The sequence below is a fragment of the Sander lucioperca genome, chromosome 4 (genome assembly GCF_008315115.2).
Source record: "Sander lucioperca isolate FBNREF2018 chromosome 4, SLUC_FBN_1.2, whole genome shotgun sequence".
Classification (NCBI taxonomy): Eukaryota; Metazoa; Chordata; class Actinopteri; order Perciformes; family Percidae; genus Sander; species Sander lucioperca.
Genome location: NC_050176.1, coordinates 655149 through 679980, shown reverse-complemented (window position 1 = coordinate 679980; position 24832 = coordinate 655149). Strand labels below are relative to the sequence as shown.

The 24832-nt window shown below is 41.0% G+C and overlaps 1 protein-coding gene and 1 long non-coding RNA gene across 3 annotated transcripts in view; both read right to left on the bottom strand.

Annotated features, from left to right (window-relative positions):
- Positions 1 to 24832, bottom strand: part of LOC116045758 (glycine receptor subunit alpha-3-like) — an 83458-nt gene that overhangs the window by 53681 nt on the left and 4945 nt on the right. For both annotated transcript variants that reach the window (XM_031293606.2, XM_036000628.1), the window contains exon 2: positions 1695 to 1825. In XM_031293606.2, the coding sequence (XP_031149466.1) occupies positions 1695 to 1825 (131 nt within the window). The remainder of the gene's footprint in view (positions 1 to 1694; positions 1826 to 24832) is intronic.
- LOC116045759 lies at positions 5684 to 24422 on the bottom strand. The gene is made up of 3 exons (XR_004104002.1): positions 24329 to 24422; positions 12852 to 12858; positions 5684 to 5694 (listed from the first exon to the last, which is right to left on the bottom strand). It is a non-coding gene; the product is annotated as an uncharacterized LOC116045759 (long non-coding RNA).

The following is a 24832-nucleotide window of genomic DNA, read 5'->3' as shown; positions in this document are numbered from 1 at the left end:
ACGTGGACGCAGATATAAGAAACTCCGAAGGCAGTCGTAATATTTACCTAGCAGGCTAGGCTAACGCTGTTGCACTAACATTAGCAAAACATCGGCGTAGCTTTAGCTAGCAGTCTAAACTTGTCTCGAGTCCGGACCTTTAACTGTCTATGGTCTGGACTCGAGTACTACAGCCCTAACAGGTAGATATCACTTAGCTGAACAACTGAACAAGCTGCAACTTTTCTGATTGATACAATGGGAGCCTGACTCTTGCATATGACCTCAACCTGCCCTTCTTATGGCTTGAAGCCATAACCTCCACCGTTTTTTGGCAAAAGCATGCTTCCCCCTAGGTATGGTAAACATCAGGCACCCATCTCTGGCTCTGTTTGTACAATTAACCACGCAATTAACCATGGCATTTTGACTTACGCTATGCTGCTACTACTACTAGCTACACGAAACACGTCTTCTTTCTGCCCCCCGGTTGCGTACACAAGCAGTGATGACGTTGCCGAGAAATCCATGTATGGAGCGGTTTCAGACTCACATTCTGACTAGAATCTGAATATGATGATGTCAGGCTAGTTATGAGGAGCAATATGAGAGAGAAATGTGGTGATCATTGATTGTTGTTTTCCGACCTTAAGCCACGTTAAGCGTTTTAGAATGTCCCGTAAGAACACGCTAATGTTAGTTAGCTAGCTAGCTAACTCAGCACAGCATTGCTTGGAAATAATGACGGTTCTTTGTTCATAATGCATTTATTTGAACGTAAAATAAGATGATTAAAGGCAAGACAGAGGCTCACTGACATATTTTAAAATATATTTCAGCATTTTGTTAATCGCTAAAAATATAAGCGGGAGAATGTTATCATTGCAAAGTGGTCAGGCTAATGTCTTGTGTTTATTCCACAAGATTTATGGATAAGCTGTTTGATTTATAATTATTAGATTATTTTCAAATTTCACTTACCCTACTGTGCATGAACATAGCTGTTGTTAATTTGTGTGTTTCCCATTTGAATGGTCAGCGTATGAGGCGGCTGCTGCTTGCGCTGGGACCTATAGGCTTTAGCTTCAATTTTGATGAAATTATTCTCTAATCAGTTGCATATTATGTCGTGGATATATCCCTCAAATGCATACTGCAGTCCCTTTTGTCTTGCTCTCTCAGATATTTCACCTGTTCGCCAAAAATTACTAATTATCTCCTTGGTAATGTCTGACACTGGTGCACACATACTGTAATAGACGTGAAAGTCTATTACAGTAAGTCTAAGACGTAAAAGTATGTTAGTATGAGTAAGGCATAATTAGAGAACAATAGAGCAGGATAACTGGCCTTGGAGAGCATAATTATAACTGTTACATTTCTGGACTGGACAAAATTTCCAGTTTGTAAGGTATATTGTGTATGAGGAACTGTACCTGACAAATGCAACATTTTGCCATGTCTGTTCTCAGTCAGCATACAGTAAAAGGGTTAAGCAAAGTATAAGTGAAGTTCCACAACAAGTGTTTGTCATGGGGCTCGAATTTATCAAACACACTGAGGGGATAGCAGTTAGTGCTTGAATTAAATTATTATCTCACTGTTACACTATTAATTCATATTAGCGTGTACAGTGCCTCACAGCCGAAGTCCACTTTGCCCTAGGTGTTCCAGTGGAAAAATACAGACAGACACATTGATAGCTAGGTAGATACCTTTGAAGTTGGGTCTTATCCTGGCATCGTATCCAGATGTCCTCCCCATCAGTTTGTCCAGGAAATCAGAGGGAGACATTGGGACCTGCCGTGTCTTCGCAGCATTGTCCACCTCCTTACAATGACCCACACTGTCATAGAAACAAAACACAGATTATACAAATAATCATCTGGGACATTTTCACAACAGGATGAGTAATTTGCTACTCTCCTTGTCAACCGATGTGAGGCTTTATGACAGCTTTGATGTTGTTGTTATAAAACCTGAGGATTAAACTTGCACAAGACTACTTTCAAACCAAGGAGTTAAAAGTAGAAAGATTTTGATATGGACGAGACTGTCACTCTTAGCTCGATCACACCATCATTTACAAAGAAATAGTTTAATTCAGGGGTCTTCAACGTTGTCAACATTTTAGCTAAAAGAGAAACCTAGTAGGGACCCCTACTACATATATTTTACACAATTGAGTTGCATATTAAACTGGGCTGAATGGATAAAAATAAATGGTTATTATTCATACATCATGTTTTAATGCAAAAATACATGTGGAAGGCCCAGTGAATCTTGAAGCTTAACAGTATGACTACCAAAGTGGCTACCTTACCTTATTTGTGTGTGTGTGTGTGTGTGTGTGTGTGTGTGTGTGTGTGTGTGTGTGTGTGTGTGTGCGTGCGTGTGTGCGTGCGTGTGTGTGTGTGAATGCTAAGCTAAAGCTCGACGGTCCTGAAACTACACTTGTGTATGTGTTTGTCAGTTAGGACAAGCGGGAACATTGCCCAAAATAACTCTGCTCACGACAAGGCTCATGCTGCTGAACACACCCGCACGCATGCATGCATGCGCACGCACACACACACACACACACACACACACACACACACACACACACACACACACACTCTCCAGCAACCATCCAAGTGGTGTTTCAGGGTCATCAACCTTTCCTTTGGAAGCAGCTACCATCTACCCCAGCAGGGAAGAACCTTATACAACCCTGAGAGCAGAATAAGGGTCTTTATTATAAGGGTAATTACTCATTTAACCACTTCTAAACATGCACTCACACTGGTGGTGACAGCAAGAGACAAAGAGAACGTAATCATACATTTGTAATAAGCTGTGGGAGAGACAGAGCGACAGCTGGAGTGACTTGGAGGCAGTCAGCAGAGTTCAACTCAGGCCTGACTGAGGGCGCAGGTAAGAATGGCTTAGGGTGCAAATCTTTGTATATAGTAAAACAGTAGGCTATCATCCTGCTATGCCTATTTCTGCATTGGTATTCATTCTGCCTATGGCAATATAGTGGTGTTTTGACCAGTTGCGAACAATTCCCTACCTTACCTTTTCCATGTGGGTGTGTGTCATGGCCATAATATGAAATAGGAACATTTGGGGCCGATTGCCAAGTCACCACCTAAAATTGGTGGTAGGTTTAATCAAATTCTTTAATTTAACTACGCAATAGCCTCTGAAAGGCTAAATACCAACAACACAACACTCATGTTTAAAATCAAATAGATTTTTTTTACAGCAGTGGTGAAGCCAGTATGTAACCCGAATATCCTCACACAATTGAGGGAATCTAAGCAATTAAAACGTCAGTCTAGACGCAAAATACTAGAATGTATGAACGATTCTCACCACTGAGATGACTGCTAAAACAGAATAGTCTTTGTCATTGTACATGTTGTTCATAACGACAATTAATGCAGTCCTTTTAGTGCAAAACATCAGCAAAATTGCAAAGCAGGTGAATAAATAAATATAAAAGAGCCTCTAAAAGTCACTATAAAAACATATAAAAGAGGTAGGGTTTTTTTAATAAAGAAAGTAAAAACACAAAACACAGGCATACCACACAAACAAGACATTCACTGCACAATTCATTTTCTAAACTCAAGTAAAATGAAGTGTTATGGCTTTTGGATAAAAACAGTTTCTGAGTGCGTATTTGAGACTAGACATACTCCGGTGGTAACTCAGTTCACATGGACAGTACATGCAGATAACTCTAGTCTGGTGGACAGAACCATCTGGAAGGGCTTTGAAACCCAACTTGCCATTCAAAAGAGCCTTTTCATTATCCATGTCTTCTCAAGGAGCTTTGTTTCTTTTTTTTGGGTCTTGAGCTTCTTTTTAATGACCATTGATCTAGTTAAGAATGTAAGTAATAAAGCATGTTCCTCAGAACAGGAAGTCTCTCTTTAGATGAAGTGTGTGGCTCTTTTATGTGAGATTCAGGATCAGGTGTAATCTCTGAAGCCGAACAAGGCTGCTCCGTACACCACATTCATCGTGATCACCGTCTTCCCCTTGGCGTGCTCAGAGTTAACAACAAGTGTGAGGGAGGAGATGGATGAAGCACTGGAGCAGCATGTGACTGAATTTGTGTTTTTCCCATTTTGGATTATAGCCTATAAATAATGAAAATAGAGAATATATAAAACAAATGAATAGAAACAGGATAAAAGAGTAAAGGAAAATAAACAAGCCAACAAAAGTGAGCAAAGAGAAATAGCAAAGTGTAAGGTCTACATGTGTTCATGTTGAGGGGGCGAGGAGGTGGCTGGCAGTCCAATAAAAAGTCATTAAAAAAGTGAACATGTAGAAAAGAACAGTGAATAAGAAGTATAGATGAGGGGAATGTAATGGTGGGTTACTGTTGGTATTTTGATGGCTATGGTTGTTTGTTTGAGTCGGGCATAGCTGCAGCCTGGAGCCTCCCGTTTCATGCCTGGGCGTGTCCAACGGTAAATCCAGAGGGACAAAAACACAAAATCGCTAATTACTTTAGATGGAGTCACGGTTAAGTTAGTAAGCATGTTTGTTACAATCATAGACTATAAAAACTATTGCAATCAATTGAAAAAAATGTTGCATACATATAGTTTGCAGATTTCTGGATCTTACTGTATCCCTGATGTTTATTTGATGAAACCTGCAATGACTTTACCATTTAAAACTGCATCAGCGTTTAAGGTTGACGTTTGTTTTAGGCAATATTACACGAGGGGGTTTAAGCATCACTGGAGTGCCAATAATATGACGTTAAATCAAACTCTCGAGTGTCATATTGCAATTATACAACAGTTACCAACAAAATAAGTTATATTCAAACTATTAATTCTGTAGAGCAATTATAATAATAATAATAACAATAACTTTATTTGTATAGCACCTTTAAAAACAACAGCTTATAAAGTGCTTTAACAGAAGAAACAAAGCATAAACAAAACATAAATATACAGCACATCAGTACACATCAGTACACATAACTATACATACACAACAAAAGATGGGGCAGCTCTAAAGGACAGGAAGGAGAAAAAGAAAATTCACAAGTATCCATCCATCCATCTTCTTCCGCTTATCCGGTAACGGGTCGCGGGGGTAGCAGCTCCAGCAGGGGACCCCAAACTTCCCTTTCCCGAGCCACATTAACCAGCTCCGACTGGGGGATCCCGAGGCGTTCCCAGGCCAGGTTGGAGATATAATCCCTCCACCTAGTCCTGGGTCTTCCCCGAGGCCTCCTCCCAGCTGGACGTGCCTGGAAAACCTCCCTCCCCCTGCCCCAGGGGGCATCCTTACCAGATGCCCGAACCACCTCAACTGGCTCCTTTCGACGCGAAGGAGCAGCGGCTCTACTCCGAGCTCCTCACGGATGACTGAGCTTCTCACCCTATCTCTAAGGGAGACGCCAGCCACCCTCCTGAGGAAACCCATTCCGGCCGCTTGTACCCTGGATCTCGTTCTTTCGGTCATGACCCAGCCTTCATGACCATAGGTGAGGGTAGGAACGAAAACTGACTGGTAGATTGAGAGCTTTGCCTTCTGGCTCAGCTCTCTTTTCGTCACAACGGTGCGATAAATTGAGTGTAATACCGCACCCGCTGCGCCGATTCTCCGACCAATCTCCCGCTCCATTGTTCCCTCACTCGCGAACAAGACTCCAAGGTACTTGAACTCCTTCACTTGGGGTAAAGACTCATTCCCTACCTGGAGAAGGCACTCCATCGGTTTCCTGCTGAGAACCATGGCCTCAGATTTAGAGGTGCTGATCCTCATCCCAGCCGCTTCACACTCGGCTGCGAACCGATCCAGTGAGTGCTGAAGGTCACAGGCCGACGATGCCATCAGGACCACATCATCTGCAAAAAGCAGCGATGAGATCCCCAGCTCACCAAACTGCAACCCCTCTCCACCCCGACTACGCCTCGATATCCTGTCCATAAATACTACAAACAGGATTGGTGACAAAGCGCAGCCCTGGCGGAGGCCAACTCTCACCTGAAACGAGTCCGACTTACTGCCGAGAACCCGGACACAGCTCTCGCTTTGGTCGTACAGAGATTGGATGGCCCTGAGAAGGGACCCCCTCACCCTGTACTCCCGCAGCACCTCCCACAGTGTCTCCCGGGGGACCCGGTCATACGCCTTCTCCAGATCCACAAAGCACATGTAGACCGGTTGGGCATACTCCCAGGCTCCCTCCAGGATCCTTGCGAGAGTAAAGATCTGGTCCATTGTTCCACGACCAGGACGGAATCCGCATTGTTCCTCTTCAACCTGAGGTTCGACTATCGACCGAACCCTCCTTTCCAGCACCTTGGAGTAGACTTTACCGGGGAGGCTGAGAAGTGTGATACCCCTGTAATTGGCACACACCCTCTGGTCCCCCTTTTTGAAAAGGGGAACCACCACCCCGGTCTGCCACTCCTTAGGCACCGTCCCCGACTTCCACGCAATGTTGAAGAGGCGTGTCAACCAAGACAACCCCTCCACACCCAGAGCTTTAAGCATTTCTGGACGGATCTCATCAATCCCTGGGGCTTTGCCACTGTGGAGTTGTTTAACTACCTCAGCAACTTCCACCAGGGAAATTGACGACAATCCCCCATCATCCTCCAGCTCTGCCTCTACCATATTAGGAGTTCCTCAAAGTGCTCCTTCCACCGCCCTATTACCTCCTCAGTTGAGGTCAGCAGCGTCCCATCCTTACTGTACACAGCTTGGATGGTTCCCCGCTTCCCCCTCCTGAGGTGGCGAACGGTTTTCCAGAAGAATTCACAAGTAGATCGAAGGTAAGTGTAAAACGCAAGTTATAGGTCTCTTGTGTAGCATCATTAAAATGAGAGGGAGTGGCGGCGGTGACTGAATTTAAAACTTGAAATAAAACTCTGATTCAAGGAATCTTTCTATGAGGCATAAAAAACATAAAGGCGGGTGGAGGATTGATATTTTTTTTTATTATTTAAAAGGGGCGACTAAGTCCAGAACATATTTGCATGTTTGGTTAAAAGTGGAGACCAGCTCCTCTGTATTAAATTTTTTGTTAAGAGCAGTAAAAGAAGCAGACAAAGAGTTAAAAACTCGACGACGGACAGGAGTTTCCCGATCTGTATATAAAACAGATAAAACCCACGTGGAATAAAATTGCTCGATGATCGGACACACAGATATCCTTACATTCAAAGTTCCTGGACCACTGTATAAAACCAAATCTAGAGTGCGTGGGTTCATTCACAGCTTAGGTAAGGCTAAAATATTCTAAAACATCTAAAAAATCTGTGCTAAAACTCTGAATGGGACAACAGACATGGATATTAAAATCACCTAAAATGAGAATCCTGTCAGATTTTGACATGAAAGGGGATTAAAAACTCTGAAAACTCTTGGATAAAAACCCTATTTGGTTTTGGGGGTCTGTAAATTATTAGAACTAAAACTGGGTTCTTTGAGTTTTTCATAAAACCAAGGTGTTCAAATGATGTAAAAGTACATTTAAGAAATATTTTAAAAAATGACAGCAACCCCCCACCCCGGCTGGATAGACGGGGTTGATGCAAATACATATAATCGGGGAGGGGGGGGGAGTTGCTTCAATTCACTCTTAAAATAAAAAAGCAACAGAAAGGATGTCTAGTGTAGGTTGGCTGGGAGGTTTGGTGATGCCAGGTCCAGTTTGTCCAGGAGAGTAGAGGGGAGGTCAGGGAGTTTGTCATTAAACAGTGGACTGTTAATTGTGATGTTGGGTTTGCATCATATCAGTTCTTCATAAATAGAATTGTTGGTGGTAAAGATGTTGTAGTTGTCTATGACTACTGGTACGAGTGACATTTACCTGGGCTTACCTGTTAACAGCCTCTCAGTGGATAAGACCTTACCCCTCCCATCGCCTACTCTTGCTCCCAAAACAATAGGACACACATCACCTCAGATAGAAAAAAAATCCAGCACACTTATAAAACTACTTCTTACAGCTTGTTCATTTACCAGTTATTTAATTTACTTTATTTAAAAAAAAAAAAAACACGATCATAAATTAGATTCTACTTAGATATTGTAGCTCAATTCATGGCATTTTGAAAATACTGCTTAGAATTATTCAAATGACAACAATATCAGAGTATGCTCTGAAAATACCCTCCGACCCCAGAGGGTTAAAACTACCCATGTACAAGCATAACACCCAATCCTTATTGATAATGGATGAGATTTTAATCTAGAACTACTGTCTCTCTCACACACAAAGGCCATTTAAAAGGGGAGAGCGGAATATATTATTAAATATATTTCTTTACTTTGTAGATCTGTGTGTGGACTAGGCCTAGTCTAATTAGGTGATATGTCAGTCTTCCCATGCTATGCATTGCGCTCCACCTCTCCCTAGAACACTTTCTTTCTTCAGACAGCACACTTAAAGCTGCACTCACACAGTTGTGAGCTCAGAGCATCTTAAATCAGCTGCTAAGCTGCTTAGGTTTCTGAAGCGCTACTGCTCCCTGTTTTTTGCTTTCTCATCTCCTATTTCTTCCCTCCTCTACTTCCTGCCCCCTTTTCCCTTTTATACGCTCCTCCTTTAAAATATAAGAGAACTACAAGAAGCAGTGTAAAGAGACACAGCATAACAACCAATCCTTATTGATAATGGATGAGATTTTAATCTAGAACTACTGTCTCTCTCACACACAAAGGCCATTTAAAAGGGGAGAGCTGAATATATTATTAAATATGTTTCTTTACTTTGTAGATCTGCTGCTGCTACTACTATCAACGTTACTAAATCAATAATAACAAATTCACAGGTGGTTTCTGAGTGAGCATTATATTTCATTCGCGCCAAGACTTTTACACTGAATAGAGTCAAGCTTCAGATTTGTGGATGTGAAGCACGCAACTTAAACACCATGTTGATGCATTCACATTTCTACACAGGACCACGGGCCTCATTCATTAAACTGTGCGTCAAAAGTGGCGTACATAGGACATATTCTCGCAATTCACAATCAACTCTAAATGTGGTGCAGCTTTGGCGGCTTCATGTCACGCCCATAGTTGTCCATGAATAGTCAGTGAAACGCCCCAAAATAATATTCATTCACACCGGCATCATGAGCAGAGAGGAAAACTGTAAAAAGGAATTTCACTCAAAGTTTATGTTTATTATCCGACAGCGTGGACACTGCTGCTGTCGGATAACAGCAGAGACGGGACTGTGTTGCGTTTGGGTCTGGCTCCGTAAGCTTGTGTTGCATTCAATGTTGTTGTAAAATACCCTTCTGCCATCTAGTGCTTCTATCTTTTTTGTCATTTAACAGCAAATGAAAATAGGTATTACATCTTAAATAAATAATTTAAATGTAACCATATGACCTGAGCAATAAACAAGCCTTTCTTTAATCTTCAATTTTCTATTTGTTTTTTGTTATGAAATTACTATTTCAGTTGCGGGAGGACACATCTGCTGTTTTGCACAGCTTATATAAACAACTAATAAATTTCCGTCATTTCATTCCATTACAAAATCATACCGTGAATTTAACATTGTGAATCGTAGTTATTAATGATTTATAAAGGGGTTTGCAACCTAATTAATATACTAATTATAAACCATTCTTAAACCATTTATTTTTTTCATTTAATTTCATGTTTATTTGAATAGAGACAGATGCTTAGACATAGACATTTGTGCAACAAATCTCCAATGTACAGCATCACAGCATTTATAGCTACTGCTAATTTCCAATGCCCATCCCTAGAAGGACTTTTAAAGATGAAAACAAACATTAAACATTGCCACAATTAAAAAACATAAAGCACAAAAACATGCAAGACACCTACATATGTACCCACCCCCTCACTTACCCTTTAAAAAGTATCCTTTTTGTGTGGTACAATCATACTATATAAATACACTATAATGATGCTAGGTGTGTTGTTGCTGAATTGAGCCTATAGGTTCCACTGTCATTACTAAAAGAGCATATGCACACACATATAAGTATATATATATATATATATTAGGGCTGTCAAAATAACGCGTTCATTTCGATTAATTAATCTGAGAAAAAATAATGCGTTAAAAAAAATAACGCAGATTAACGCAGATTAATCCATTCCATATTGACGTTTGACCCGGAGCCGTTCTAGCCACCATTCGACCGTAAAATGAAGGAGGGAGATGAGAATGTGCTGCCTGGATCATTAACTGGAACATTTACTTGTAAAAATCTTCTTCCTGCCAACCCTGGCTACCGAAATCTGGCGCCACTGATACTGTATGTCTGCACTTCTCTCTGATGCTCTGAAGACGATAGAGGGAACACAAACACCGCTGCATGTGACGCTAGTTAACACTATACTCGACAGCAGCTAACGTTAGCCTACCGCTAGCTAGTTAACACTATACTCGACAGCAGCTAACGTTAGCCTACTGCTAGCTAGTAGCTGGATTAAACATGGTTACAATGCTGACAGCTAACGCTAAACGGTGTAAAGTTTGACTGTGTTTTACTGTAGAGGACTGTGACTCAACAGCGGGATGTAACAATCTCCAGCTGCCGAACTGCCGTCGGAAAAACAACACAGACAGTGCGTTCAATGAAACTGGTAAACTACAGCTTCGTGGTGCATTTGAAGTTATTGTAAATGTCCTTGGTGGTTGTTTTTGTCCTTCAACAGCAATTTACTAGTGAAATAAGTTATTGTTATACATTATTATTAAATCATTTAATTTTGACCATATGGCCTTAGCAAAAAACAAGCCGTTCTTTAATGTCACCGACTGTTGTTTAGTACCCTTTGTTTTCTTTTCTTTTTTTACTTTCTTAAAAAGTATCGGTTCAGGCACCGTTAATTATGTATGCGATTATTAATTTAAATCGATTGACAGCCCTAATATATATATATATATATATATATATATATATATGTGTGTGTGTATAAATATATAGACATATATAGATGTGTGTGTAAAGTTTGAATATATTGAATGAACCTTGAATATATTGAATGGAAGTCTGAATATATTGAATTAAAGTCTGAATATATTGAATGAACCTTGAATATACTGAATGAACGTCTGAATATATTGAATGAACTTGAATATATTGAATGAAGGTCTGAATATATTTAATGAAAGTCTGAATATATTGAATGGAAGTCTGAATATATTGAATGAAATTCTGAATACATTGAATGGAAGTCTGAATATATTGAATGAATGTCAGAATATATTGAATGAAAGGCATGTTGAGTGAGGCGGATGAAAGGGGCCTATATGTATATATATATATATATATATATTTGAATTGTATCAGGTCAGTTTATGCTTGTGTTAAACAGCAAAGGTCCATACTGGTAATCCTATTCTGGACACAGTGCTCTTCTTCTCTCATCTTACTTCTCTCTCTCTTTCTCCTCAGTCTCCACATCTTCTCCCATATCTTTTCCCTTCCCAAAGCTCAGCTTTGACTGACAGTCTTTTCATTTTTGTCTGTCTGTGTGAACAGATGTTCTTAGTTATGCTGTTATAGTTTTAGACTGCCGGGGGACTTAAATATTTGCTGTACAATTAATTAGATTATATTAGATTAGATTCAACTTTATTGTCATTGTGCAGAGTACAAGTACAGAGACAACGAAGTGCAGTTTGCGTCTAACCAGAAGTGCAAAAAAGCAGAAAAGTGCAATGTGATATACAAAGTATAGACAGGTGGTGCATAGGCAGGACAAGAAATATATTGCAGTGTTATAAAAGCAGAATACATATGGCTATGTAATATGAACAATGTATGAACAACATGTACAGATATGTGCAATGTAGCAGTGACATTATACTAGTAGCAAGAATAATATAGATATATGCAGTGTATTAGCTGAATAAATAATAAGAAAAACAGAATAAATATGGATATTCTGAATTAACCATATAGACATGTTGTCCCCTATCGATAATATAAGAATTCTGCACCTCTTTCCGCATGTGGACCCCCCACCCCTGGGTCAGCTACCACCGCAAATACAATCTAATTCTGTGGGAAACACATTCAACTCACTACTAGACTCAATTGGTTTCAGTCAGAGTGTGCATAAGGCCACTCGCTGTTTTAACCACACACTTGACCTTCTGCTGGCATATGGCATCAAAATGCCATATGCCATAAATGAAGATGTAATAGTATTTCCACAGAATCCTTTATTATCAGACCATTCTTTAATAACTTTCGAATTCTTATTACCCGAATTCACGAAATTAGATTAAAGCTTCTACACTAGATTTAATACCATGCCTTAATATAACAGAGGACTCTTATGTTAACTTTAGTCCCTCCCAAATTGATAATTTTGTAGACGGTGCTGCGGCCTCGCTACGGACGACAATAGACTCGATAGAATGTTCTTCCTCTCAAAAAGAAAATGATGAAACAAAGGTAACTAGCACCTTGGTATAACTCCCAAACCCGCAAATTAAAACAAACATCGAGAAAACTTGAAATTAAATGGCGTTCAACCAATCTGGAATAATTGCGATTAGACTGGCAAGATAGTCTGAAAACATAAAGGAAGGCCCTCAGAAATGCCAGAGCAGCCTATTACTCATCACTAGAAGAAAATAAGAACAACCTAAGGTTTCTTTTCAGCCCTGTAGCCAGGCTGACATAGTGTCAAAACCTTTCTCAAAACGATGCTGAAAAACTAGTCCATGCATTTGTTACTTCAAGGCTGGACTATTGTAATTCCTTATTATCAGGTTGCTCAAATAAGTCCCTTAAGACTCTCCAGTTGATCCAGAATGAAAGAAAAGAGATCATATTTCTCCTGTATTGGCTTCCTGTAAAATCTAGGATTGAATTTAAAATCCTTCTCCTGACCAGAAAGCTCTTAATGGTCAGGCACCATCATATCTTAAAGAGCTCATAGTACCTTATTGTCACACATAGAGCACTGCGTTCCCAGAATGCAGAGTTACTTGTGGTTCCTACGCCCTGCAGTGCCCTGCTATGCCCTGCTACATCCTGCTACATCCTGCAGTGCCCTGCTACGCCATGAACTACTACAACTACTATTTATAGTCATAGTTCAATTATCTTTATTGTGACTATAATTGCCACTGTTCAACGTATCCCCAACCGGCACCGTCAGACACCGCCTACCAAGAGCCTGGGTCTGACCGAGGTTACTCCCTAAAAGGAAGTTTTCCTCACCACCCGAGGTTTCTGCCTAAAAGGGAGCTTTTCCTCGCCACTGGTGCGCTAAATGCATGCTCTTGGGGGAATTACTGGAATTTTGTAAATGTGTGGTCTAGACCTACTCTCTGTAAAGTGTCTTGAGATAACTCTTGTTATGATTTGATACTATAAATAAAATTGAATTAAATTAATATTTGATACTTTCCCATGTGTCCATTGTCTGCCAGATTATGTGAACATTAAAAAAAAAATGAATTAGATAAAATATTTTATTATACACCGTGGAAAAAATACCAAGAAGTGTACCTCTGTGACATTAAGGATGGGTGGGTTCAGCATCATCCCTGCACCCTGCAGCTAAGATGCTAAAAAGCCTTACCCTGTCTGGGAGAGCTTTGGTTTGAAGTGCTGACAGAATTATTTATAACTAGCTATCTGATTATGCAATAAAACATAGCCATGAAGCCGACATGAAGAGACAAGAGGCCTTTTGCATCTGGCCACACCGAGAGACCTTGGTTTATCCCTGCCATTATGTAACACTCTATCTCTAGCATGCAGGAAAGCCAAGATCTGGTTGGACTACTTAGAGTAAATGCCCACCACGGATGTGCACAGACATTTTGGGGGGCAGGGGCTAAAGTTTAAAAAGGGAAAATAATTAATAAATAATTATTTATTCAAAAAATAAAACAAAACGTTAAATTTATTAAAACAACTCTGACTTCCTTACCAATTCATTCTAAGAGCAGGCAACGCAAAGAAACTCTGCCACAATGTGCCTGTTTTCTATGCTACTAATTTCAAGTATATTAATAAGGCCTCATTCACACAGCCTGCGTCGGCCATCCAACGGTCCGGCAGAAACGCAGGTTTGTCCATTTATTTTGAATGGGGGGAGTGTGTCTAGGCTGCGGTGGGGGTTGCCGCAGGGGGGACACACAAAAAATCACAGCGGGCCTGCTTTATATATAGCTTTATATTTCACAGTTACTGATCCTTTATAGATCTAGACGTTTCCGACCACACCTGAAGGCAGTTTCATTTCCCAGAAAAAAAGAGAGAAAGAAAAGAGACGGAGGGACTGAGGAAACAGTTAGCTGTTCCACAAACTCCCGTGCAGTTCAGTGCTTGTGTTTGGTGTTTTAAAACTTTCTTGTGGCAGCAATAGAGGCAGTGATGTTTCCTGTTTCCTGTATGGGATTCTAACACCGCCTCAAAACACAAAAGTCTGATGCACGCGCACATCACTGGCTACCGCAGCGGGACACAGGGCCAAAAGTCAGTCTCAACTTTTCACCGCAGGCCTGCTGCGTTTTTTACACCAAGAGTCCCGACGAAGCACGTCAACATTGACTTTTTGCCTGACAAAGCGACGCTTTTTGACACCATGGGAGTGAGAATGTGTTGCCGGTGTGAATGCAGGGTTAGGGTTACCTGACAATGATGGAAGAAAGTGGTGGATAAAGCAGCAAATGTGTGAAAGCCCTGTGCAACACGTGTGGCTAATGCTAGCGGAAATACTTTCAGTATGATGGCCCATTTAGAGACATCATGTCAGTGTGTCTGTTGACAGACAAGGAGCAGAGAGTCAGGTAGGAAGCAGCAGCTCTTCTCCTGCAGCGTTAAAAAGCCTCTCTATGCAGAGTCCCAACTGAAGCTCTGGGCCGTGTAGTCATGTGCAGTCATCGAGGATGCAGGTTTTAATGCAGAGGAGCAGTGCTGTTTTTAAAACAGTGTGCAGTGTGAGTTTGTGTTATGTTGCACTTCATATACCCCCCCCTTCCCCCTCTATACCACAAACTTAGCGAGCTGAACTGAAAACCGTCACATGAACCGAGCCATTCCACCCCTACCATGTAGTATTCTGTAGAAACGTTCTAGCTCGAAGGTGTTTTAAGCCTCCAACGTCGCCTCCAGGCAGCTAACCCTAACCTTAACCCTAAACATAACCATTGCTGCGTTGCCTGGAAGGCGACGTTGGGGGCTTAGAACCAAACATCAACGTTCTATAGAGGAAAAGTACTAACGATGTTTTGCTCATTATATTTCACTGTTTCTGAACTGCTGTAACTCTGCTCTCCAAGCCAACAGTGTCAGTCTCAGCGTGCACGTCTCAACACGTTTACAAATTATTTAGTAATGCTGAGCTGCTTTTGTTTTGTCAGGCAGGTTCTCCAAACACCAAAACTCAATTCCAAGCCTTCTGGAGGTGAACATGTTGTGTTGAAGAGATGTAGAAGAAGAGCTAAACTGGGCCTTGTCCTGATATTCAGCTTCAATAATGCATGTCTGTGTTCTGCTTTCACCAAAACACGACTTCATCATAGCCGCTCAGCAGCATTGGTCGGAGCCAACATTTTGAGGAGGAAAAGAAAAAAACGATGGATGGAGAAGAGGAAGAGGAGAAAAATGACAAAGACATGTTTTTTCGCACTTCATCAAAGGCATTCATCATCAGAAACATGTTGCATGAACACTGACCCACTGGCTTCTGACCCAGAGAACACAGCAGCCCAGTGATGTCACCATTTACTGCTGTATGAAAGCTTGGAACGGCCGCTGGTCACGGTTCCGGGCATGTACTGCTATGTATTGTTCGGTTTATTTCAGCCTCACAGATTTCAGTCAAAAAGACTTGTGCAGAAAAAAACTTCAGGAATAATGTTATATGGGGAAAAAGTCTGGCGCCGTAATGAAACCTCAGTCTGCACAGATGAGGTGTGGAGTGCAGCTGTCAGTCAGTCTCAGTCTGCTGTACGAGAGCATTACAGATGTTCTGTTACCTGACTACTACGAGACACAACATGAAAGCCCTGTGCAACACGTGTGGCTAATGCTAGCGGCAATATTTCCAATATGATGGCGCATTTACAGAGACATCACCCAGTGGGGCTGCACAATTAATCGAATTTTAATCATGAACACGATTTTGGCTTCCCACGATCAAATTCACGTGATCGAGCGATATTTAAAATGCTTCATTCCGTTCATAGAACGTTCTGTATCGAAGTTTTTATTTTTCCAAAGCTCGGTAAACCACTCTCTGAACACGTGCCTCCATGAGCCAATCCGAGTTGTTCCCTGCACCGTGCAGCTTAGTTTAGATGTAGACAGTCACAGAGGACAGAATAACGTGAGGAAAATCCCACAACAGATAGCAGTCGTCATAAATCGTCACCGAGGTTTACCAGTTTACCAGTAAACGCAACATTTTGTCCCGTCTGTGTTGTTTTTCAGACAACAGCAGTGACCAGTGCTAGTTTGAGTCTTTTAGCTCATAGCTTTAGCAGCAGACTGTTGTACGTCCCGCTGTTGGAATCCTCTACAGTGAAATACAGTCACACTACACCGTTTGGCTGTCAGCATTTTAGCCGTGTTTAATCCAGTTACTACTGTAGCTAACGGTAGGCTAACGTTACCTGCTGTGTAACGTGTTATTAGTGTTTACTAGCGGGACATGCAGCGATGTTTCTGTTGCCTCTAACGTCTGTTTTGGAGCATCAGAGCGCTTGCAACGCAGACATAGCCCTATTGGCACCGGATTTTAACATACACATAGTTACACATATTTCTTTGGTCAGTGATTAATATTTGGTCCTGATGAGACAACTTGTGTGGATTTTTCAATTTAAGAGTTGCAAACACTTGACACTACTTTGCGTTAATATGTATCCTTTCTAGTCTATCTGCAACTGGAGGACTTGTTCAGACAAATCACCCAGATTAACAACACCACAAACACTACATTTCCCAGCTACCCTTGAGGTACTTTCGGCATTACAGTCTAGTGCAGCCCAGTGCAGTGACAGCGACGGGTCGACTCCTGCCTTCAGCCAAATGTTCACTTAGTGTGGAGCAGCACTCAGCCACATGTTTCCTTCAGCAGTAACAAGTGCTTTCTGCTCACATTTGTCATGCACTGTTACAACAGACACACACAAACCCAAACACACATGCAAAAACCTAACCCTGCTCTGGTATGATGGATCCTGTGTAGTTTGCTTCCTTATTTTTTGTAGAATGTATTAGAATTTTTGTTAATTGTTTACCCACTAATACTGGTACTTGAGACATAATGACCACAACCTGTAACTCATGTCCCAACTCTGAACCAATTCTGCTAAAATACAAGCACATTTCATGCGTTACACTCAGATTGCCATTCTCAACCACACTTTTTTTCAAAACACTACACACAATTACATGTCCTGCTATCCACTCTGACTCCTCACATGGGCAAACACATGTTGCACAATTTTTCAATTAGCAATCAGACATTTAGCTCAAAAAGGGCCACAGGTGAGCTCCTCTGTTTTGAAGCAATGGATGCTGACCTAGCAAGATGAGTGAGAGTAAGAGGAGAAGGACGAGGAAGACCAAGACCAAGGAGAGCCATCATTTCTGGTGAGATGTGAGCCACTTTAGTTGACCGTGTGGTCACCATGGTCTAACGATGAGGCAGGCTGGGCTGAGAGTACAACCAAACGGGAGCAGATTCACAGTAACATCCATCGTCCAGACTTTGCAAAATGAGAATAGAAAAAAAATCTCCTCTCATTACAGTATTGTAGTACTGCATATCATTACAGCACTCAATGATTAGTGTATTACAGTATTGGAAGTGGACTGTAGTACAGTAAACAGTAAATAAGTTTCATGTATTTATGAGATTGTGCAAGTAAGTCCTATACAGTTCCAATTGATGGCATTCTATCAGCAGCGTATAGACATATTACAGTATTGTAATCTCATGTTTTGTACATCACAATATTTATTTATTAGGAAGGATGCTTAAAAGGAGAAAAAGCATGATGTCAGAACTAGGGCTGAACGATACATCGAATTTTCATCGTCATCGCGATATGAACTAGCGCGATGAACACATCGCAACAGACAGCCTGACACGATGAATAAGGGAAAACAGTTTACACATTGAGACGACGCGAAGCGTAATACGTCTCCATAGCAGCAGGCGGCGCTGCTCTGTATTGTTTCCATTAACAGTCTGATTATTTCACAGAAAATGAAAACCGGCAGCTGATTGGACGAACGCGTCACGTGGTTCTTTTTTCTCCGGAAATTCACAGCCAGACTGTCATGGCGTCTCGTTCAGATCTCATATTGTACTAAAATAGTTCACCGAAACGTGTTTCTGAAAACATTTTAAGAGAGAAATAGGCCGTGCAGTTGCTGAATCTGTCTTCATTTCAGATCAACAAAGGTCAGTTTAAAAGATTTTCGTCGAACGTTAATTTCTTATAGTTATAATGCCTCATTTATGTGTAATTTGTTAAAAGCATGTCAAAAATTATCTATTTGATTTCTTTATTCAGTGGGAATAGGCTATTCAATGTTTAGGTTCGCAAAGAAGACATGGGAACAGTATAGCTAACATTCACATTTGAATATTTATCGCAAGTCATATCGTCATCGCAATATTAAACAATGTTATCGCACATCGCAGCTTTTCCTCATATCGTGCAGCCCTAGTCAGAACCCATTTAAATAAACTTGTCGTTTCACAGGTGGAATAAAACTCTGTAAAGTGTCTTTGTGTGTTGTAAAAGCGTTATATAAAATAAATAAGGCCGGTTACACACTGCCTGCGTGGCGTGAGCGTGGCGTTTCTGTTGCGTGTCAGCTGCGTGGCGGCTGCGTGGATTTTTCTGTCTTTACACACCAGAAACGTGCTAGCCTTGTCTGGAGACATGTATTTTATCAATGTTTTCCATTGATAAAACGAAATAAATAAATATATACTGATTTGATTACAGCAAAGACAACGTCGGCAGTATTGACGGCAAAATAGGCTAAGGAATATTTCGTTCTGTATTGACAGGTGCAATATTAGAAAATCAATTTTTTTTTTTTTTATTACATTTATATCTGCATTTATATCAAAACTTAGGGACTTTCAAACATCAACATGTCATTTATTAATATGTATTCGTGTCTAAACGACATATAAACATCTTTTCCTATTGTATTTTGCCTGAAAACGCTTCCAACACGCTTGCGTGTCACGTGAAAAATAGGCATCGGTTCTGTTTCTAGCAGGCACGCGTTTTTTTTTCCTGAGAAGTGCGTGTCACGCAGGCAGTGTGTAAGCTCTAACCTGTTAACATGGGAGCGGAAATATAAACGGACACGCCACGCAGCTGACACGCTCACGCAACGAATCCAGTGTGTAACCGGCCTAAGGCATAATCAGGGACACCCACTCAGAAGCTATTTGACTTTTGCAAGGCAGATTGTGACATCAGAACACAAGAGTCCATTCAGAGGAATAGTAAACAACACAGTATCAAGAGACGGCAAACTGATTTCATTCCTTTTTTTGGCTTGCTTACCCAACAACTGAAATGATTCTACATGACATCTTTCTCATCTCTTTTACTTATTTTTGTTAATATGAGTGTTAAAACATTTCATAATTTCTATGCATAGTCATAACATCTCTTTCTTCAAATACTTGCCCAATATTTTGCTGTGGGTACGCATCCCTCTGAAACAGCATTTAGCACAATGGGAAACATAGACCAGAAAACCTTACATTCAGGCCAGAGGCTTAACATGGCTTGTAATGGAGAGAGGAGACGAGAAAAATACTAAAACATTCAGGAAAGACAGTTCTGTTTGTGTGCTTACGCGGTGAATACTGCATTATGCAACAAACTTTTGTTCCTGAAACAGGGCTTTCTACAGGACTTTTTAATACTATGACCAGTGGCCATAGACAATGCCCATCTGCATTTAGACAAAGAAACAGAAAAAAACAGGGAGAGGGAAAATAGGGAGAAACAAAGGTTTTGAGTATTATTCATGAATGCCAAGCTAGAGGCAGATCCAGTCTAGCTCACATTGAATGACAAACTATAAGCCTGTTAAATCTTGTCTTTGAATTCATCCATGACCCTCTAAGAAGATTTAGTGCCTTCTCAGCTGCTTTTTTTATGCTAAATCTTGCTCAAACTTTTGGGAAACCAAGTGTTTAACTTTTCGACAGACTAAAATGAATACAAGACAAAATGTCATGAGCCCAAAGCTTCACATCGTGTGATGTAAGGTAACTCAAGTGTCAATCCTCTAGAGGTGCAACGCATCCCAAAACCCAAGGGTTGGATTGTATCACGGACATCAGCAAGCAGCAAGCACAGAAGCACTACATTAGATCCAGAGTGGATCATTATGCCTTAATGTAAGACTTGGCATCATTTGTGCTTCATAAATTATTAAAAATGTTTTAATTAGGGCTGCAGCTATCGATTATTTTAGTAATCGAGTATTCTACCAATTATTCCATCGATTAATCGAGTAATCGGATAAGAAATACTTAGTAAGAAATACTTAGTAAACAGCAATAGTAAATATTTATTATTGCTGTGTACTAAAAAAGCAAAAAGCAACATTTTTTATTGTCAAATTCCAAGTACATTTTTGGTGGCCCAAATGTTAATATTTTTCACCCCCTTCCCCTTCATGCCTCTGGCTCTTTGCACTGGATATGCAAAAGAGCTGTTCACTAACCAGAGGGTAAATGTGACTGTACAAAGCTTACAGCAGGGCTATTCAACTACACTGTTCTGGGGGACACATTTTAAGAAGGCTAATCCTGAGTGAGGAGAAAGAATAAAGAATGCAGACATCACCGGCATGATGACGTCATTCACGTGCATATTAAGTGGCCGTGCTGGGGGGAGGAGCCGGTTTGTCTCCGGCAGCAGCTAAGTTTCCAAAGATTAGTAGCAAACTAATAAACAGTTAGACTACAAACCGACAGCTCTCGTTTTAGCTTGTTGGTAAAACATCGCTATTTGCAGAGTAGCATGCTGTAGGCTAGTTGTGTAAAACAGCACAGTGGACGAGAGCAGCAGACGCTAGTTAGCTACCTTGTGTCGGGTTCGCTCCGTGGAATGGATGAGTAGACTGGATGTTTTCTACAGAGATGATGTAGTAGCATGTTTGCAGCTTAAAATGATCCCAAACTTTCTGTCGTTTTCTCTCGCCTGTCTCTTCTCTTAGACCCTCGCTATTTTCGTCTTCGTTCATTTGTAATCTGGGCCGTCAGTCTTGTGCATAGACAGAATATAAACGGTCTTGTGTCCACAGAAGCGTCAACCTGTTGTGTGCGCTAGTAATTATCCTCCGTGCGGAAACAGAGTGAGCCGTACAACCTTAATTACATTGATTTACCGAAGCTTCGAGGCAAAGAATTTTGCTTCGAGGATTTTTTGTAATCGAATTATTCGAGTTATTCGAGGAATCGTTTCAGCCCTAGTTTTAATTTCTCTTTTTCTTTTGTTTTCTTTCGTATTTCTTCTTGTCATCATTATTATGATTATTATATATGTGATCTTATTGTGTTATGTCATGTCCTGTGTATGTAAAGATAAATAAAAAGAACATACAAAAAGAATAATCAGGTAGATATTTGTATATAATATTTAGCAAATTTGACAAATGATTGCTCTGCTTTTTAGGGATGTTTTGTCGGCTGTGCAGGCACCACAGGCCTGCTCCCAAGAAAGGCCCTGTAAAGCGCTTTAGTTGAGGTTGGAACAGCCAATCACTAGAGAGCACCACCAGAACAGTATCACATGTCAGGCATCTCTCATATGGTTGGTTCCAATGTTAACAGCAGGTTTAATAATCCACTGAGCATATATAAAATAACTTTCTAATCATTTTGTCATTTACAGGCATCTCAGTGTTGAATTCCTTTGAGCCCACTGTTGTTTTGGAGCATGAGCATGATGTCATTGGTGCATTCAGGTGCCTTAATGGCTCGTAAAAAATGAAACAGCCCGCACACAAACTGCCCAAAGATCTTGAACCTTGCTGAGCTTCTAGGGTGCGACGATTTCAGGAAAGTTAAGGTAAAGGTCACCTAGCCATTATTTAAGATTAAATCCAATCTTTACATTTATTATATAAATATAAAAACAAAAATTTCACAATGTCAAGATTGACCAGATAAATAATTCTGGAGATCAAAGCATCAAAGGCAATTAGCTTGGAGGTCGATGAGAGTAGGGTTGAGTACCGGATCCGCTACTTTTGGTTAACGACCGACTTACGTCGGTACTACCAAGGAACAATTCACGTTAAATCAAACGGTGCCAAATTTCGGTATCTGAGAGCTTCTCTGCCCTTCCTGCATGTTGACAGAGAGCAGGGCTCCGACACACACACACACGCGTGCAGAGCTGCCGTGCAGACAGAGTAAAACTATGTCACCTCGGCAGTTTGTTAAAGGGCTCATATTGTGCTTTTTGGCTTTTCCCCTTTCCTTTATTGTGTTATATATCTTTTTGTGCATGTTATAGGTTTACAAAGTGAAAAAGCCCAAAGTCCACCCCAAAGGGACTTACCATCTCCAACAGAAAACACTGTTCACAAACTGCTCCAAACAGCTCTATTGTAGTCCAGCCTTTACTTCAGAGACAAACGTGGTCACTTTGTAACACACGTTATAATGCTCGCCTAGCTGCTAGCGTGGCACTCCCTCATACTCTGCAACTGACAAGCTAGCAGTACTTACTGAGCATGTGCGACTCCAAACAAAGATGGAACAGAAGTGAGATGCCTCACTCTGTAGCTAAAACAGAGAGCTCAACACACAGGGTGAAAAGAGGAGCTGCAGCAATGTGCAGTACAACAAAAATATGGTGTTTTCTGATATTAAACCACATAAACCTATTCTGGTACAACCTCTAAATACAATTATGAACCTGAAAATGAGCATAATATGAGCACAAGTCACAGTCACAGTGAGTCGGTTAATCGGTGGCAAGTGTCGTTTGACTTTTCAAAACTCCACGCAGACAGCGTTCGCTGCAATCTAATATTAATAGCGAGCCGAAAGCAGCCGCGGTGCGGTTACACTTCCTTTTGGGCCAGGCAGGTACACCAGTGTTCTCTATGCCCTGTTGTCTGACTGACAGGCTGGAGGTTGTAAGGCACGGCACCTTTATTTCTACAGCACATTTCAGAACGCTTTAATTAAAACATTAAAGAGCAGTTAAAAAACAGGCTAAATCAGAGGATAGAAATACAAGAATAAAAGATACAGTGCAGTGTAAGAAATTAATAATTATTAGATAGTTTGTAGGGAGGGGTTTGGGAGGGGAGAGGGAGGTGTTGTATTTTGTGTGGAGTGTAAAATCTTCTAAATAAATAAAATGTTCTAAGTAAATAGGATGAATAGGTTTGGAATTATTTATACAACTGAAATAGTTTTTTGTCATTACAGAGGGAAAGTACAGTTGGGTACTGGAACTGAATTTTAAGTACCGGAAAAATGTGAACGGTACCCAACCCTAGATGACAGCACAGATGAGTCTATGTCCAGGCAACTTGACATTTATTTAATATTTGGTTGATGTCAGAATCCTATTGAAACATAATAACAATAAGTAATACTATAATAATAATACAGATACCAGGATAAATAGGGACATGTGTTTAACTAATTCCTGGACTTGGTCCCTATTGCCGATGGCAGAGCAGACACTGTTGGGACAGCCATCAAGAACGTCACCTTAAAGAAAGGTCTCCCAACAGAGAAACTCTGCCGACTCAGGACTGACAGGGCAGCTGTTATGACTGGTGATTATGTTATTCCTATGCAAGATTATTTTGTTTGTTGTACCCAATGTTTGGCACTAAATAGTTTTATTTAAATTCAGGTTGTGTAAATGGGGTTGCAAAGCAACTTACAGACAGCGTCTGTGGCTTGGGCTGCCCAGAGATTGGCCCTTGCCTGCAAGAACTCATGGAATGCTGTGAGGTTCACGGAAACTTTCAGGGACCACCTTCGACAACTCGACCATCCTCCACCACCCTGGGGGTCAGTGACTTGAAAAAAAAGGTAATAGTAATTTGACATCATAGTAGTTATCTTCAGGCTATTTATAACTAATCATTAGGTTTTTGATTGCAACATTTCCAGGAAGTGAAGGACAAAAGTTGGGTCTCTCAGCATAAGGCCATTGAGAGTCTACAGAGGAACCTGAGTGCAGTCCTTGGAGCCTTGGCAGAGCAAGGAGTCCAAGAAGACCCCGGAGGAGGAGCAGTGGGCCAGGTTCCAGTGAATGCCTCAGATTAAAAAGTAAGGAATTTTCAACTGAAGTACATTTCCAGGATAATTGCCTGACAGGATGTCCCTCCCATTCCTCTCTCTCGGTGTTGCTGTTCTCAAACTCCATTCTCTTCAGGAAACAACAACCTTTGAGATAGCAAGCTACACGCTGAAAATGTCAAGTTTTGGAGAAAATGTGGATCGTGCAACAAGGCAGGCCTGCTTGGTTCTTTCGGGGAATGATTGTAAAGATTTACAAAGAATATGCAGGGTTTCTGCTAGCAGCAGCACACCGCCACTCCTTCAGCTGTTTATGAAATGTCCTAATTACACGACTCTGCAGAGTAGTCTGCTCTACTGAACTCAAGCCCCTTTGAGGGTGAGCAGCTGGAACAGTGACAGGACATCGTCATCACTCGCAAAGTCATGGCAACCAAATAAACAACAGCGCGAGTACAGCAGTTTCTCCTCAGTCAGAGTGACAAACAGCGACGAAAGCCTCAACATGAAAACCACACCCACGCGGGTCCTGTGAAAAATGACAGCTACAGTATATTGGAAAATAGTGTCATGGACACTG